We start from the raw sequence: 16,402 nt of genomic DNA on the forward strand, positions 1-16,402 counted from the left end.
AAAAAAAAAAAAAAAAAAAAAAAAAAACCTGGACCACGATCCTTGGATAAGACCATGACAAGAACTCAAAAGCAACAACTAAGGGCTTAAGTTCTCAGGATAAGAATAGGAACAAGTCAAGAAAGAGCATGGTACCCTAGCACACTCTAAGGACACAAGTAAGAGCCTACTACTTACTCATTCTTTGTACTAATTCCCTTTCTCTCATGTTTTTAAGGTGACATGGAGTTGGTTGAGGATGGAAGTGGATCCAGAGCAAATGTCATATAGAGTCACCCGGTGTTACAACTGTTTTAATATTCATAATTTTTTGCTTACCCGGCCCAATGTATTCAAAGTGTATTTTAAATTTATAAATAAAATATATTTATATATTTTTTTAAACGTGAAAATTTTTACCATCCTTTTTACTCCGTCTTTTATGTTTTTAAAGATAATCATGACTCGAGTATGAGGTCAAGACATAGACAAAGGTAAATGGAAATGTAGGATAAGACCCGTGTGTTGTAAATGGGAAGGTATATAGTAAAATGGTATAAAATTTATAAGAATAAGTGCAACTATCAAGTAAGATCTTATTGTTTTTTTTTTTTTTTTTAATTACTTGTTGTGGCTGAAAATTAGGTGAGTTTTTAAGGTCATGAGTTTAAACTATCTAAACAAAATTTAGATTTGAGCTCCGTTTAACGGATTCCCAAGTACACTTTGAAGGATGATTACTTCCATAATCATTTTGTAATTTCTATTAAGAAGGCTTTAGAAGAAAATTATTTTTAACCCATCGATTACCTACGAGTATAATTTCCTTGATTTCCACTGTTTGATGGAATAAGAGAACAACTATGTATGTAAAATCGCCAACTAAACAACAATGTAAATCATTAATAACAATTTTTTAATAAACTAAAATCACGCGGTCAACATAGTTGAACTACATAAAATTCTCCTGCCTCTTCTGGAAGGTTTATCTCCATACAAACGGATTTAAAGAAAGGAATCAACCTCTTAATCATGTAAAATTGATAAAATAAGAGGAAGAGAGCAAAGGATTAGACAGTGTTCTCTTCTTTGAGCTCTCTTGGCCATCTCTTTATCCTAATCTATCATTTTTTTTTTTTGTCTTCTTTTCCTTCTTCTACCAACAACCGGATTAATTAGGGTTCTGCTACTCATGCCCTCTAATTTGACAGCACCAAAAGATTCTCGTGTCTTTTCCATTTTTCCTAACCTTCTCCTTTTATATCGGAAATTCCTAATTGGATAGTCTATGACCCACCTAACTAGATGATTTGGATTATAATTTTCATATCATCTCAAAAATTTTGCTTTCTCAATTGATTCAGCATCAAGGTCAGCAATTTGTATAGACATGTTATCACCAATAGGGTTGTTTATAGATGAACAAAGAATAAATATTGGATAGAAAAAGTTACATAATTCATACCTAAATTGTATAATTATATAATTATTGATAATGAATAATTTTAAAAAAAAATTATTAATTTATTTTTTAAAAGAAAAAACTAGTAAATAAATACATAAAATTACTTGTTCTCTTAAAGGAGTTGCACTTAATCTATTAAACGGACCGTTTTGAGCATAAATGTCAAAAAGAAAAGAAAAGAAAAAAAACGCCGTTGCCGGGGATCGAACCCGGGTCACCCGCGTGACAGGCGGGAATACTTACCACTATACTACAACGACCGATTTGTTAAATTTCTGTACATTAAATAATTTCTTCTATTAGTGTGGGCAAAAACCTTATTTATTCATTTGCTTTATTCGTTTTTTATCTTGATCCCAGTTTGAAGAGGTCCAAGCTTTCATTTATTTTATTTTCTCTTATTAAAAAGTTTATGAATTGGCTTCAACATATTTCTTCGGGTTATATTTCTTCATCAACCCGACCCGATTCATAATTTTTTTAGACCAGAATAAGAGTTCTGTTATTAATTAAAATAAAGAGCTCAACCTACTAGATTTTTCACTTCATATCTTTACTTCATATTTACTTTTATTCCGTCTTTATTTAATTTTTTTCGTTTTAATTCTTGTGAAGGATCGACTTATTCGTAATGGTTATATCAATTTATACCATTTATCCTACTGAACTCTAGATCTTTAGATGGGTTTGTTCATAAAATTCTCTTGCAAACTTTCGGTAATAAAAAGAAAAAAAAAATTAATTAATTTAGTTGAAAGATAAAATTTGAAATTATTTTAATATATCAGATATATTAAAAATATAAAAGATAAAAATATATTTGATTTAAATGATTTAAATTAATATTTAATATATTGTTTATATTAAATGCAATAAAGAAAAATATATTTACGTTAATGGAGAAATATATTTAATTTTAAGTGTTTAATTTAAATTTATTATCAGATTTATTAAACCTAAAAGAGTAAGATTTTATCTATTGTATTTGATACGTTAAATATTAATATAAGTAATGTATCTTAGATACATTTAATTGAAAATGTATATTTAAAATTAGAATAAAATTCAAATTAGTTAAACATTTATTCATATATTATATGATATTTAAATAGAATTTAATATATTATTTGAAAAATATTTAAAAATATTCAAATTTCATAAAATATCTCAATATATTAAATATATTAGAAGTATAAAAAATAAAATAATTTGATAAGGAAACCTTTGGATTATCTTATGATAAGAACTATGGCTTGAGATTCGATTTACTTACACAAGTAAGATCGATAATATCAGCTTGAATTATTTTAAATATGCAACTTAAACTACGTATGATTGAAAACAAGTTTAATCCTTCACTAAAAGAACACAAAAATACTTTTTTACTATATTTCAAGTCGGTTTTACCGAATAATATATATGGCTTTATGTCGCCTCAATTAGCCACTATGTACTGTAATTAGCCACTATGTAAATGTAACCTTAAAGTAAATAAAAATTATAAAATACATCGAAGAAACACGCTAACTCGATTGGTTTCTTGTAATCAAAGCGTGTTACTACGTTTATTAGATTGCAAGTTGACTTGGCTTCACCACATAATATATTTGAGAGATGGTATTGAGAATCGTAGTGTTTTCTCAAAATTGAGTGCATACGTCATCAACTTAAACTTGAGTGTAAACATGTTAGTGAGTGTTGTGAGTTCTTTTGTGTTTTCATCTCTTGCTTTTGCAACAATATTTTACAATGTTAATGTCACATTAAAAAGAATCCCACTTCATTTATCGTTCATTTTTATGGTTACAATTTATTTATTTTTTTTTTTTTACCGATAATTAAAAACTAGATTCATGATGTTTATTTAATGTATTTTAAGTTTTTTTTTAGGTTACATTTATACCGTGGCTAATTATGGTTATAAAGTAGGAAGTTAGAAACTCTGAAATGCTCATGTAAGGTCAAGGGTTTCACTCTTTCACTCTTTCACTCTAAGGCTATATACATCCATGTATGTTATTTTTGTAGAATAGACTTAGAAAATATAATAAAAAGAGCGTAAGATCAAGGGTTTATTAAGCTCTCAAAGTAAAAGTTCTAGAGGTATTCTTTCTCGGACATATCGTGTCAAGAGACGGAATTAAATATATTTTATTTATTTATATTTTTAAAATATCTAATAATTTAAACCTTTCAAATTTTTTTTGTTTCAACTGAATTAAACTTTTTAGTGTTAATGAAAATTAAATAAGGAAGAAATAAAAGCAAATATGAGGTAGAAAATTTAAAATAAGATATGTAGTAAAAAAAATCTTTCATTAAGATGGTTTGTTTTGGTCTAAACAAATTGTGGATTTAATCCTTTCATAATTTAGACAAATGTGTTCAAACTTTTTAATAACTCAAAATAAAATTAATGAAAGAGTTGGATTGAGATATAAAAACAATAAAACAAATAAATGAATAATAGTAGTGATTTTTTCTAATAAATTGATGAAATTTCTTTAAATTATTTATTATCATAAATTATAGAATTTAAATACTTTTTCTATCCAATACTTTCACTTTATTATTTATTCTTTCTTCAAAATTTTAATGCCATATAGATTTCAGATTTTATATTAATGGATACCTTTAATGGGTATTCAAATACCTTCCTCGAGACTATTAAAGGATTGTTAATTAATCTTTAATAGTAAACATTATGGGTATGTGGGGTGTAGCATCACGAGTTGGTTGTGCTAAGGTAGCGTCCTAGATGCATACGTTTTGTAGGGCCATTAAGTTATTGTGTGAAGATTATGCATGTCCTGTCCTGATTTTTTAGACTCTCCAAAATATGGATCGTAAACTGAGGAAGATTGGACGGGGTAAAAGTACACAATAATTTTTTTTTGCTTTTTAAAAAGAAATTTTAATACATAAAACATACTTTCATTATATATTTGCATTATACAAATTAAAATTCAAGTTTAAATACAATAGAGGAATGGAATTCAAAATCGCCTAACGAAATGACACAAATTATTGGAGATTCTAGGTTTAAATCTCTATAGCACCTGCTCCAGATCCACTTCCATCCTCGACCAAGTTCTAGTTGCAACATAAAAACATATAAGAACTTGAGCGAGTATAATACTCATTAAGTAGCCTACTTGTAGACTCTTAATCGTGTCCATGGTGGATGCTAAGGTATTATGTTCTATAATTTCACAAAAAACTTAACATGGTTTATGTTTTAAGTCCAAGTCATGATACTTGGTCAATTTGACGTCGAGCCCTAATTTATGCACTTGGTCATCATGGGATAAAGGAGAATGGATCTCACTGGGCTATCCATTTCCACTCCATACACAATGCATGACACTAGTCCGGGTCATATTCCACTTTCCATAGGAGACCTACTAGGTCACATGGTCGGTGGATACCATGAACCTGTTCATAAACCTTAATCTATGTCTATCATCTCAACATACATATGCATAAATCATTCATAATACAAGATAGGCATTAGGGGCATTTTCATCATTTTTTACCAAATCATGGTTTATGCCCTAAAAAAAATTCAATCACTTTCAAATCAAGCATCGTCATTAATAAAATTATAATTTGGCTTCATACATTTTAAAATATTTGGAGTTCATTTAGGCCATTAACCGACATTTGGACATAGTAGAGGTATTTTGATCATTTACTCATATATTTGATTTATGCCCGGAACATACTCATATGTCCATAGAAGATTTTCATAAATTCTTATAATAAAGTATTAGACCATCCAACAAAATTTCATAAGCAACGAAGGTCATTAGCAAACGCTATATGCAATATCATTACAAATTTTAAAAATTTATTTTTTCTCGTAATATGTCATTTGAAACGGGTTTTCTTAGATGTCTTCTTAGCCGTATGACCATGAAATACAGTTAATTGAATAAAAAAAATCTCACATTTTCTAATTTTTCAACAAATTTGAGGATTTTATAGGATCTTTATATCCTTCACAATTTTCTTAAAGTTTATTAATGGGTGTAGTTGATTATATTCACGTTCAATTTCTTGAAACAATGTTGTTTAATTCATACCTTTGTTGTTTATTTAAATTGTATAATTATATAATTATTGATAATAAACAATTTTTTGCAATTTAATTAATTAATTTTTAAAAGAAAAAAATCACATCAGAAAAACCAAACCACAGTTTCATTCAAAAGTAAATAAATACATAAAATTATTCCCACGTGTCTCAAAGGCCGTTGCCGGGGATCGAACCAGGGTCACCCGCGTGACAGGCGAGAATACTTACCACTATACTACGACGGTTAGAACTTTAAAGGTTTAGTTGCAACAAACAAACAAAATAAGAACTCGAGATACTACCCTACATATCTTTTTTTCAAAATTTTCTTTACCTCATATTTGCTTTTTATTCCTTTCTTATCTAATTTTTTCGTTTCAATTTTCGTGAAAGATCGACTTGTTCGTAATGATTATATCTATCGATACAAGCTGTCTTGCAGTGCATAAGAGTGCAGCACTAGATCTATAGATCTGTAGGTCCATAAAACCCTCTTGCAAACTCATACTAACATCAAATAGTTAAACTGCGTTGAAAATAGAAAAAAAATATATTTAATTTGAAGCATTGAAATTAATATCTATATAAATGAAGAAAGATATTTAATTTGAAGGGTTTAAATTAAAATTTAATATATTAGATACATTGAACATAAACGAAAAAAATTATTTATTGTATTTGATAGGTTAAATGTTAAAATAATTAATATAGGTTAGATACATTAATTATAAATATATATTTGAAATTTTAATGAGATTCAAATGAGTTAAATATATGTTGAGATATCTTATGATATTTAAATATGATATTATATCCAAATATTTAGATATTCAAATATATTGATTTGTGATAATGTTTATCGACAATATCTTTGTGCATTCTAAGATTAATATGGAGCATGAAACTCATTTTCGAGATATTTTAAATGTGTTGAGTTCAGACAAGTTGTTTATTAATCTCGCAAAGTGGAAGTTTTGTAAGTATTTTTTCTAGGACATATCGATTCAAGAGAAAGTATCACACTAGACCCACTAAAGTGAAGATTGTAATGGAACGGTCACGTCCAACCAATGTAACTGAGTGTGAAATTTTCTTAGGTTGACTAACTATTAATATATATATTTTTTGTATGACTTTACAATGAATTGTGACGCCTCTTACTCTAATGATTTGTAAGGGGAAACGTTCCCATTGAGCAAAGCTTGTGAGAGGAGCTTTGAAAAGCCCGGGTGCTAGGGGTACAAGACGAACAATTTTTTTTTTTTTTTTTTTGTTGTTGTTGTAGTGTATAGTGATGTATTAGGTAAGAGCTTAAGTTGTGTGCTATGATAACTTCTCTGAAGAGTTATGAATTGAATTACTTTTATGCCATGGCTTAAAATAGTCCATTACGATCTTCATTTGAAAATATAGATGCACTGTTTATATGGTGTGAGGATTCAGATATACACCTTCGATAAAAGCTTGAAATATTTGTACACTTAAAAGAAGTTAAAAATTGACTAAAGTATGATTCAGTGTTATTACTTCTGAGATTTATGTCCTAAAATATTGTAATTAATTATTTAATTTTTAGTAATTTTATTTTTAATGTAATATTATCCCATGAAAAAAGAAATTATGTAATTTTGAGGAGTGGTTGTTTAAATGAGAACTAAAAGGTCTATAGCATATGAACAAGATAGGATGTCTGTTGATACGACTCACTTTTTAATTGTTATAAATGATTTGATCTAAATCGTGCAAATCAAGACATGTGAGTGTAAAAAATTCATTAACAAAGAACATTTATAATTCGAAAGATGATCATATGTGACTCAGTTTTAATTTTAAATTAGTTATAAACACTTATGTGAGCTTGCAAGAGGGCTTTATAAACCTACAAATCTATAGATCTAGCGTTGCACTCTTATGTATGGTAGAATAAGTCGATCCCGAGGATTGAAATGAAAAAAATAGATAAGGAAGGAATAAAAGCAAATATGAGGTGAAGAAAATTTTGAAAAAAAGATATGTAGGAAACAATCTAGAAAAATGAGCTCATATTTTATGAACGCATGCGTCGTTGTAGTATAGTGGTAAGTATTCCCGCCTGTCACGCGGGTGACCCGGGTTCGATCCCCGGCAACGGCGCTTCCTTCTTTTTATTTATCATTTAGCTCAAAACGGTTCGTTTAATACATTAAGTGCAACTCCTTTGAGACACGTGGGTAAGTCAGGTGGCCAACAAGTAATTTTATGTATTTATTTATTTACTTTTGAAGGAACTGTGGTTTGGTTTTTCTGATGTGATTTTTCTTTTAAAAAATTAATTAATTAAATTCCATAAAATTATTTATTATCAATAATTATATAATTATACAATTTAAATAAACAACCAACATTGTTTCAAGAAATTGCCCTAGGAAACTTTTAAGAAACCTAGGAAAAAAATAATAATAATTTTGTCCTCACACTCATAGCAGACACACTAAAAGAAGAGGTTGATCCCGATGAGCCGACAACTTATTGTGAGGCAACAATTAAGATAGTATGGCAGGAGGTTATGCAAAAGGAATTTGAAGCCATGGAGAAAACAAGATGTGGGCACTCATCGACTTACTACTCGATCACAAGGCCATCAGTTTAAAGTGGGTGTTTAAGATGAAGAACAATAGTAAAAGAAATGCCATCGAGCACAAAGAACATGAGTGGGAGGAAGTTGATTTTGATGAAGTCTTTACACCAAGGAGATTGATTCTTGCCCTCACAGCTCAACACGGGTAGGAGGTTCATTACTTAGGCGTCAAAATAACATTCTTAAATGGTGAGCTCCAAGAAAAAATATACGTTGTCCAACTTGAAAGTTTCATCATCAAAATCGAAGAACACAAATGTACAAGTTGTCAAAGGCCCTTTATGATTTACTACAAACACCAAGGGCGTAAAACATATGACTAGACAAGAGCTTGAAGAGTCTCAACTTCACGAAGTGCTTGCAAGAGCAAGCAGTGTATACAATAAGTCATGGAGCTGAAGCACTCATATTTGGTGTGTACGTTAATGACTTGATTGTCACTAGTACAAATGTTGAAGAAATCAAAGAGTTCATGCAGCAAATGATGAAATAATTTGAGATCACTGACCTCTGGTTACTCACGTACTACCTCAATATTGAGGTGGTTAGAAGAAATATTGCATCGTGCTAAATCAAATGACCTAGGCTAAAAAGATGTTGCAACAATTTAAGATGGAAGACTACAACCCGACCAAGTATCCTATAGAAGCAAAGTTACAACTTGAAAAAAAAAAAACGTTGAAGAAAACTTGGTAAATTCCACCAAATATAGGCTCGTCATTCAAAGTCTAAGGTACTTGACTCATATTCGTCCCGATCTTTCATAGCGTAGGTTGTCAAAATGGTGAGTAGGTAGGTACATGGAAAAGCCTATTGTAATGCATCATCAAGTGGTCAGACACATTATTCGCTATGTAAAGGAACCACAAGCTATGGACTGAAGTATCAAAGAGGGATAAGACCTAATGAACTAGTCAATTTTACTGTTACTGACTTAGTTGACAATAGAAAAGGCATTGCATCAATGGTGTTTTATCTCCATGAAAATGTGATCACTTTTCAATCTCAAAAGCAGCAAACAGTGACATTATCTTCCCGTGAAGCCGAGTTTAAGTGAAAGTGTTGTGGTTAAGAAGCTTGTTGAGAAAAGTGATTGAAAGTGCGCTAAAGCTGGTAACTCTGTACGTTGACAATAAATCTACAATTTCATTGATGAGAATTCAGTGTTTCATGTACAACAACAAACACATCGACACTCGTTTTATAGTAAAGGCTAAACAATGTGTAAATACCCCTCCACTTCACCAAATTTTTCATTCGAAGCAAAGCAAACGTGTAGTATATTCTCCCGAATGTATTGTAATCTCATGTGAATATGGTTGACAGTGTCATCTATCAATTCACGCTTTCACTTTTAGAGCAATGTCCTTGTTATGTAGTTTTTAACGTCATAAATGAAGATTCAATTAAATCTGTTCTCATAGTTTAAATTCCTACGATTATGTAATGTCATATAATTTCACTTCATGTGACGGATCTTAAGCCTTTTTGCTTATTATATACGGATAGTATATCTCATACAGCAGAAAGATTAAAAAAAAATTCGTGATTGCCTTCGTTCACTTTTTTACTTGTTTGGCCTCAACACCTATCTCAGAGGAACTATGACCACACATAATAAATCCCGAACATTTTTCTCAAAAATTAGCGTATACATTTAAACATTTTGCACAAGTTATGTTTCATGTTTAATCGTTTAAACTGCTACACTATTGAACTGAACTAACTCATGTCTTAATAATTGAAGTTCTCACACTATATCTTAGAGTACAAGTGAACGACATCTTTTTATCATACCAAGTTTCAAATGGTGCCATTTGAACAGTAATTTCTTTCAAGTACAATTGTGCTCACCGATCCAATATGTAGGTTTTTCTAGTATAAAGTGCATGAAACTAGTCAACCGGTCTACAATAAGTAAAATTACAGAGTAACATTTCACGGCTGTAGGTAAGCCCATGATGAATTCCATTAACAAATTTTTGCACTTCCATCGAGGAACACTCAGAGGTCACAAAAAGCATGAGGTCCCTATCTTGGCGCCCGACCCTTAGTTTCTACCTACTACATGACAAGAGATAGGTAAGAAGCTTTCCCTTTACATGACAAGAGATAGATAAGAAGCTTTCCCTTGAGACTTAATCAATGTTGTGTCAATGTTAGTTAATTGTGCTAGCTATGGTGTTACCTAATAACCATCCGCTTCTAATTAACTTACTCAATAATAACATATCAGGTATGTGTCGTCTTTCTACTAAAAACATCAACAGTTACGTTGAGCTTACTAAGATTATACAGTACTTTCACATTATAACTCTGACCAACTTTAGCTATCGTTGTTGGCTCACTTCTTAATAAATAAATATTTCAAGCATTTATTATCGGTGCAAATTTGAATCCTCAAATCATACAAATAATTTCTCCATTTTTTCGACGTGAAGACCACAATAGTCAATTCCAAGTCATGAGTTAAATAGCTCAACTCATAACATTTCAATGGATAAGACAGACAATAAACCAACATAAAAAAAACTCCACATCTTAGTTTATGTGGTTAGGTATTCAGATTATAAGCTTCAATGAGTAGATCTTATTGAACGAATTTAGTAAATTATTCAAGCCTCCTACAATATTAATTAATTAAACTATTTAATTAATCACTTTTCCTTCGTTAAACTATGTGTCTCTTTCCTGTAGACTTAGAGTTGTACTGATAAATTATGTTTTTTGATATAATTATTGAAAAAAAAAAAATCTCCTTCACAATTTTCTTTCAAGTAAAACAAGATTTTTTTTTAATTAAAAAAATTGTATAATAAGTATGCATATTTACCATTTACAAACAAGAAGACATACAAAAGTGATGATATAAATTACTAAAATTGATGACTTTTCATTTTCCTATTTTTATTTTTCTATTAAATTATTCAATTTATTAACTTTTAAATTTCTATTAAGTAAACTTAATATATAAAAAATCTGAAATCAATGTTACATTAAAAATATGAATAAAAACTAAATTCAAGTATTGGACAGAAAGAGTTACATAATTCATACCTTTGTTGTTCATTTAAATTGTATGATTATATAATTAATGATAATAAATAATTTAAAGCAAATTTATTAATTTATTTTTTAAAAGAAAAAATCACATCACAAAAACCGGTAAATAAATACATAAAATTACTTTGTTGTCTCATAGGAGTTGCGCGTGAGGTATTAAACGAACCGTTTAGAGCTACTAAATGTTTAAAAAAATAAGAAATGCCGTTGCCAGGGATCGAACCCGGGTCACTGAGCGACAGAAAATATAACTTGCAGAATTAAACAAATAATTTAGAGCTAATAAAATGTAGATAGAAAGGAAAGCGCCGTTGCCGGGGATCGAACCCGGGTCACCCGCGTGACAGGCGGGACTACTTGCCACTATACTACAACGACACATTTGCCAATTAACCATACAGAATTATTAGATAATTATTAATTAAACCGTTTAGAGCTAACAAACGTAAATAGAAAGAAATACGCCGTTGCCGGGGATCGAACCCGGGTCACCCGCCAGGCGAGAACTATTTGTGTACTGTATATAAATTTATTATTATTTTGGTGAATCGAGTCCCTTTTTAATTTTGTGGGAAGCTTATATATTTATTTATTTGTTTTTTTCTTTTTTATATCTCAATCCGACTTTTGAAGATGTCAAACCTTTTCTAATCAACCCGAGTGTTTAAATTATGAAATGATTTTAATTACAACTTAAGTATACCCTGTAAAAAAATATATATAAGTTGAATACAACTTCGAGTAGGTGAACTACAGCAGGTTATGTATAGGTTATACATTTACTATGTCCAAATTTAAAACTAGAGATCTAGAAAGATGTGACTAATGTGGGGACAGTTGGAGTACTTGTGAACTCACCCCTAATTGTGAACTCATCCTGGTGCGTGAGGATCTGCATAGTATTATCGGAAAATAGAATCACATAGTATTATTGGAAGATAGAATCACATTAGTGGTTGTCAACTAATCTTAGTAAGGAACCTGTCTTGATTGATGTGAGTTCACATTTGTGCATAGTGAGAAGATTTGCTAAAACCACCCCTAAATGGTGAGAAAGTTCTCTGTTTGCAATTAAATAAATTACAAGAATGTGAAAAGAGTAATATATGAGAAAAAACAATAAAGGAAAGATATCTATGGTAAACATAAACAATAATGGAAGATAAATATCTAGATATTTTTTTGTAATAAAACATCAAATATGATATATATGGTAAACTATAATTGAGTACTAAATATCTTACACTTCGAATAATCGAGAGTTGGTACAAAAAAGATAGAGAAAAAACATGAACTTAGTGTGCCGACTAAATAAACCCTTGTCCAAGACCAAAACCATGTTGAATCTTCATATAACTATGGTTACACATGACATACAAACATCCACAATGATTAAAGTACTATGAACGACTTTTCAAGTATTCAAAAGTATTTTTATTTGCACTTAAAAATACTTTTTTAGACACTCAAAAAGCCATTACATACATGCCTAAAATGTATGACGTCTGTATATATGAGATCAAGCCAAGGCGGAGTAATGAAAAGGGGTAGAGAGTGACAAGTTGGTGGTTCCTTGACATGAATATTGCAAGTGCAAGTAAGGATTAGGTTCAACAAAGGAGAGTAGCGCTCTACCTTCATCCATGGAGTACTCCTCTTCCATTTCGGCATTTCCATTGACATTCACAACGTTCTTCTCCATAAGATGTTTGAAGAGGGACGACTTGAGGAGAAGGCCAAGCGCTGTGCGAGGGGACGTTTGTGGGGCGGTCGGAATAAATGCGTTATTACTCGTAGTATTGGTATCAATTGAAAAGGACAATGGTGGAGAAGGCTGCATTGGGTTTGGCTTAAGCCACCTTATGTAGCTGCTCAACTCGAAGTTGGTCACTGCGTTGAGGCCTCTATATTCGATTGCTGCTATGTCGTATGCCCTCGCTGCCTCCTCTTGTGTACCTATAAGTTATCAACGCTTAACCATTATGAACCATTGGAAATTAATAAATTTTGGAGTTGAAATACTCACCGTAAGTTCCAAGGTATAAATACTTGTTGCCAAATACTCTTCCAATTCTTGCTTCCCACCTCCCATTGTGATGGTGTCTGCAAAATCGACTCTCTTCAATTCAAATTTGTTCGGCTGGAAGGGTAGGTGTTCGAATTCTTTTATAACAATCCAAGCCCACCGCTAGTAGATATTGTCCTCTTTGAACGACTTCCCCTCAAGGTTTTAAACGCATCTAATAGGGAGAGGTTTCCACACTCTTATAAAGAAATCGACGTGGGATCTCACAATCCACCCTCTTCAGGGCTTAATGACTGACCTATCGCCTGATGTCTGATTTTAATACTATTTGTAACAGCTCAATCCCACCGCTAGCAAATACTGTCCTCTCTGGATTTTTTTTTCCGAGCTTCCCCTCAAGATTTTAAAATGCTTCTACTAGTGATAGGTTTCCACACCCTTATGCTCTTATAAAGAATGCTTCGTTTCCCTCTCCAATAGATGTGGATCGTTGGAATAAAAAAAAAAACGTTTGAGTGATATTACCTCGCAACTCCTCGATATTTGGATACACCTCTAGAGAAACCACTGCTTCTCCTACCAAGAGGGAGTGGAACCAAAATGTATTATACGTTAGTTTTTCTTATCGAGACTCATAAAATTGAAGTCTAGCTCGATAACTCATTGGTTTTATTTTTTGTTAATTATTGGATTTAATTACCTTCTTAAAGAGGCCAAGTATTCCTCCTTTGTCACATTCTTCATTATCTTAATCTCATTCTCATAATCAGATGCCTGCACAAAATAATCAATCTTACAAATCAGAAAATTAAATAATTTAAATAGAAAATTAAATAGAATTTAATGGTACCGAAAAATTAGTGAAAGTGGAGGTTCCCCAATATTTGAGTGCAGCTAAGTCATATGCTCTAGCAGCTGATTCTTCTTCATCATAAGCTCCTATTTTTCATTTAAACACGTTTATAACATGTTTTTATTTACATACTTATAATCATATTTAAATATAATTTAATTGCGTTTTAACAAACTTACCTAAATAAACTGCTCCATTTGTTTCAAATGGGTGATCATCATCACATCACAACACAAACATGAGAAGTTATGAGCTTAGCCATCCATAAACACCAAATTTATGAAGTTAACCTCAATTTACCTTGCTTTCCCTTCTTCCTTTGTGTTGGATTCCATGACCCTTTGTCCCATAAGTGAGCTTCAAAACGTCCCGTCCATCGATGTCTGCTCGTTTTTAATTTACTTATGGTCTCAATTAGGAATGTTCATATGATCACATAACTCAACCATCTCCGACTATCCAACCCAACCCAGGGTTGATTTTTTTGGGAAATCGAAGAATTCAGTTTGGTTGGAGGGTTCGACATGTTTTTGGTTGGGTTGATGGTCAGGTCAACCCGACTAATCCGAAAATAGAGTTACAATTCAACCCTACCCAACCCTATCCTATCGTACTTTACTTCTAAAAAATAAAGAGTATTTAACGTTTTTAACATATGCTAATGATGTGTTTGACTTGTAAATGTTTGATATTTGAACTTTATGAGCTATTATTAATGTAATAATCACACGTGTTGTCCATAAATATGGTTTTTTTTTTTTAAGAAAAAGAACCACATGACAATCGACAACCCAACTTAACTCAATCTAACTAGAAAATAATAAAAGAAAAGGAACAACATGACAACTCAACTCAATCTAATGCGAAAATAGAAGGTTGAACTCTATTCGAATTGCTCGTGTCACCAACTCAACCAGCCAAAATTTTCGAGTTGGTCCAAAAGATTTTTCCTGTCTAATCCAACCCAACTCGTGTACGCTCTAAATTCAACATTCTACTCAAGCTCGGATATAAACTGACTTATGAAACCCAACACCTGATTTGTATGGTATATTTTATTTTTAGTAGTTGTGAATATATTCTCAATACCTGCTAACTCCACGAAACCTGGAGCTTCTTTTTGTGGTAGTGGATTGATCTGCCGCTGACTTGGGTGGTTGACGGCTTCCCTTGCAGCTTCTCCGCCGTCTCCTTATGCACTTGACGGCCCCGGAATCAGTTTTGAAAGAACAGAACTCTGAATTTAGAACTGTAAAGTCCATATTAAATTCAATTTGAGTTCTGTTCCATGAAGAAAAAGGTGGAGGGGGTTTGGGAGTTTATATAGGTTACTGGATTGATGAGCTCATAATTAGCTTGTTTTTATGCTTACTTTGTCTTTTGATGTTTCCGATGATTACAATGTCATTCAAAGAATTGTCTTTTTAACATAAGTAGATGCCCCAAATCTGTCTAATTAGTAGTTTAGATTTATTGGCAGCAGCTTTATTCTTCGATCACATCGATGATTTTATCAACTGTTTCAACTTTGTTTGAAAATGATTTGAACCTTTAATGGTAACGTTTTGTTTTTGAAATTTGATTTAGAATTCAAATGAATTTAGTGAAAATTTTATTTTTCTATTTTTAAAAACGTTAGAGAAAGAAATTGGAAACGAGAAACAATAACGATCTCTTTAAGTTCCTCAACTTCAAAAATTTCCTACCGTGTTTTAAATTTTGAGTTATATATGATTCTACTATAATGGTTTATGGTTAATATTTGAAAATGAAACGATATTATACGGACCGACTAAATTTGTAATTAATTATATTTTAATTTATTATAATTATATCGTGAATAATACAAACCTAAGATAAAATTAATAACGACAAAACTTTTTTGTACCAGTTTTCTCAGTTGAGTGAACTGAGATATGTAAAATGTTGCTAAAGAACACATGACTAAGATGCTATATGATATTTTGCGGAAGATCAATCTTTTATTCTGGTAGTAACTTTGATTTGTTGAGCGGCAGCCCTTCTACTTGGCCCCGTCGGATCATTGAGACCGGCTTTCATACTTTTCGATCTTATTTACTAATTTGTTTTTTTCTCTATGGGCATATTCCTTACTGTAGAAGAATTTATCTTACCTATCCAACAAGTTTTACTAGTAGCCTATCCTATTCTCTTCTCCCGAAGAGCCTAGACCGATTGATAATATTGTTGAATGAACGAAGACTTTTCTTATCGCGCATTGTTTCTTATTCTTCGACTTGATGCTATTGATAACTTCTCTTTTTTTTTTTTTTTTTTTTTTTGAAAACTTTAATCCTATG

At 31.2% G+C, this 16,402-nt stretch overlaps 1 protein-coding gene and 3 non-coding genes across 4 annotated transcripts; 1 reads left to right on the forward strand and 3 right to left on the reverse strand.

The window, feature by feature from the left end:
* Positions 1-1,632: 1,632 nt before the first annotated feature.
* TRNAD-GUC lies at positions 1,633-1,704 on the reverse strand. Its single transcript has one exon. It is a non-coding gene; the product is annotated as a tRNA-Asp (tRNA).
* A 5,879-nt stretch (positions 1,705-7,583) lies between these two features.
* Positions 7,584-7,655, forward strand: TRNAD-GUC. The gene has a single exon. It is a non-coding gene; the product is annotated as a tRNA-Asp (tRNA).
* A 3,853-nt stretch (positions 7,656-11,508) lies between these two features.
* TRNAD-GUC lies at positions 11,509-11,580 on the reverse strand. The gene has a single exon. It is a non-coding gene; the product is annotated as a tRNA-Asp (tRNA).
* A 1,141-nt stretch (positions 11,581-12,721) lies between these two features.
* On the reverse strand, positions 12,722-15,343 carry LOC111450835 (ethylene-responsive transcription factor WRI1-like). The gene is made up of 8 exons (XM_023091129.1): positions 15,171-15,343; positions 14,382-14,464; positions 14,261-14,269; positions 14,079-14,167; positions 13,929-14,002; positions 13,754-13,804; positions 13,229-13,305; positions 12,722-13,158 (listed from the first exon to the last, which is right to left on the reverse strand). Exons 1-8 carry the CDS (start codon positions 15,341-15,343, stop codon positions 12,722-12,724), a joined length of 993 nt encoding a protein of 330 aa, XP_022946897.1.
* Between the last annotated feature and the right edge of the window lie 1,059 nt (positions 15,344-16,402).

This window comes from Cucurbita moschata, unplaced genomic scaffold (genome assembly GCF_002738365.1).
Source record: "Cucurbita moschata cultivar Rifu unplaced genomic scaffold, Cmos_1.0 Cmo_Scf00012, whole genome shotgun sequence".
NCBI lineage: Eukaryota > Viridiplantae > Streptophyta > Magnoliopsida > Cucurbitales > Cucurbitaceae > Cucurbita > Cucurbita moschata.

What these genes read in the sequence shown, in the direction of transcription:
- LOC111450835 (XM_023091129.1), bottom strand. Translation starts at nt 15,343, where the DNA reads ATGGACTTTACAGTTCTAAATTCAGAGTTCTGTTCTTTCAAAACTGAT. An exon ending in AGGTTTCGTGGAGTTAGCAG is followed by an intron (nt 14,465 to 15,170) that starts GTATTGAGAATA and finishes AAAAACGAGCAG; the next exon opens with ACATCGATGGACGGGACGTT. An exon ending in CCACTTTCACTAATTTTTCG is followed by an intron (nt 14,003 to 14,078) that starts GTACCATTAAAT and finishes TATTTTGTGCAG; the next exon opens with GCATCTGATTATGAGAATGA.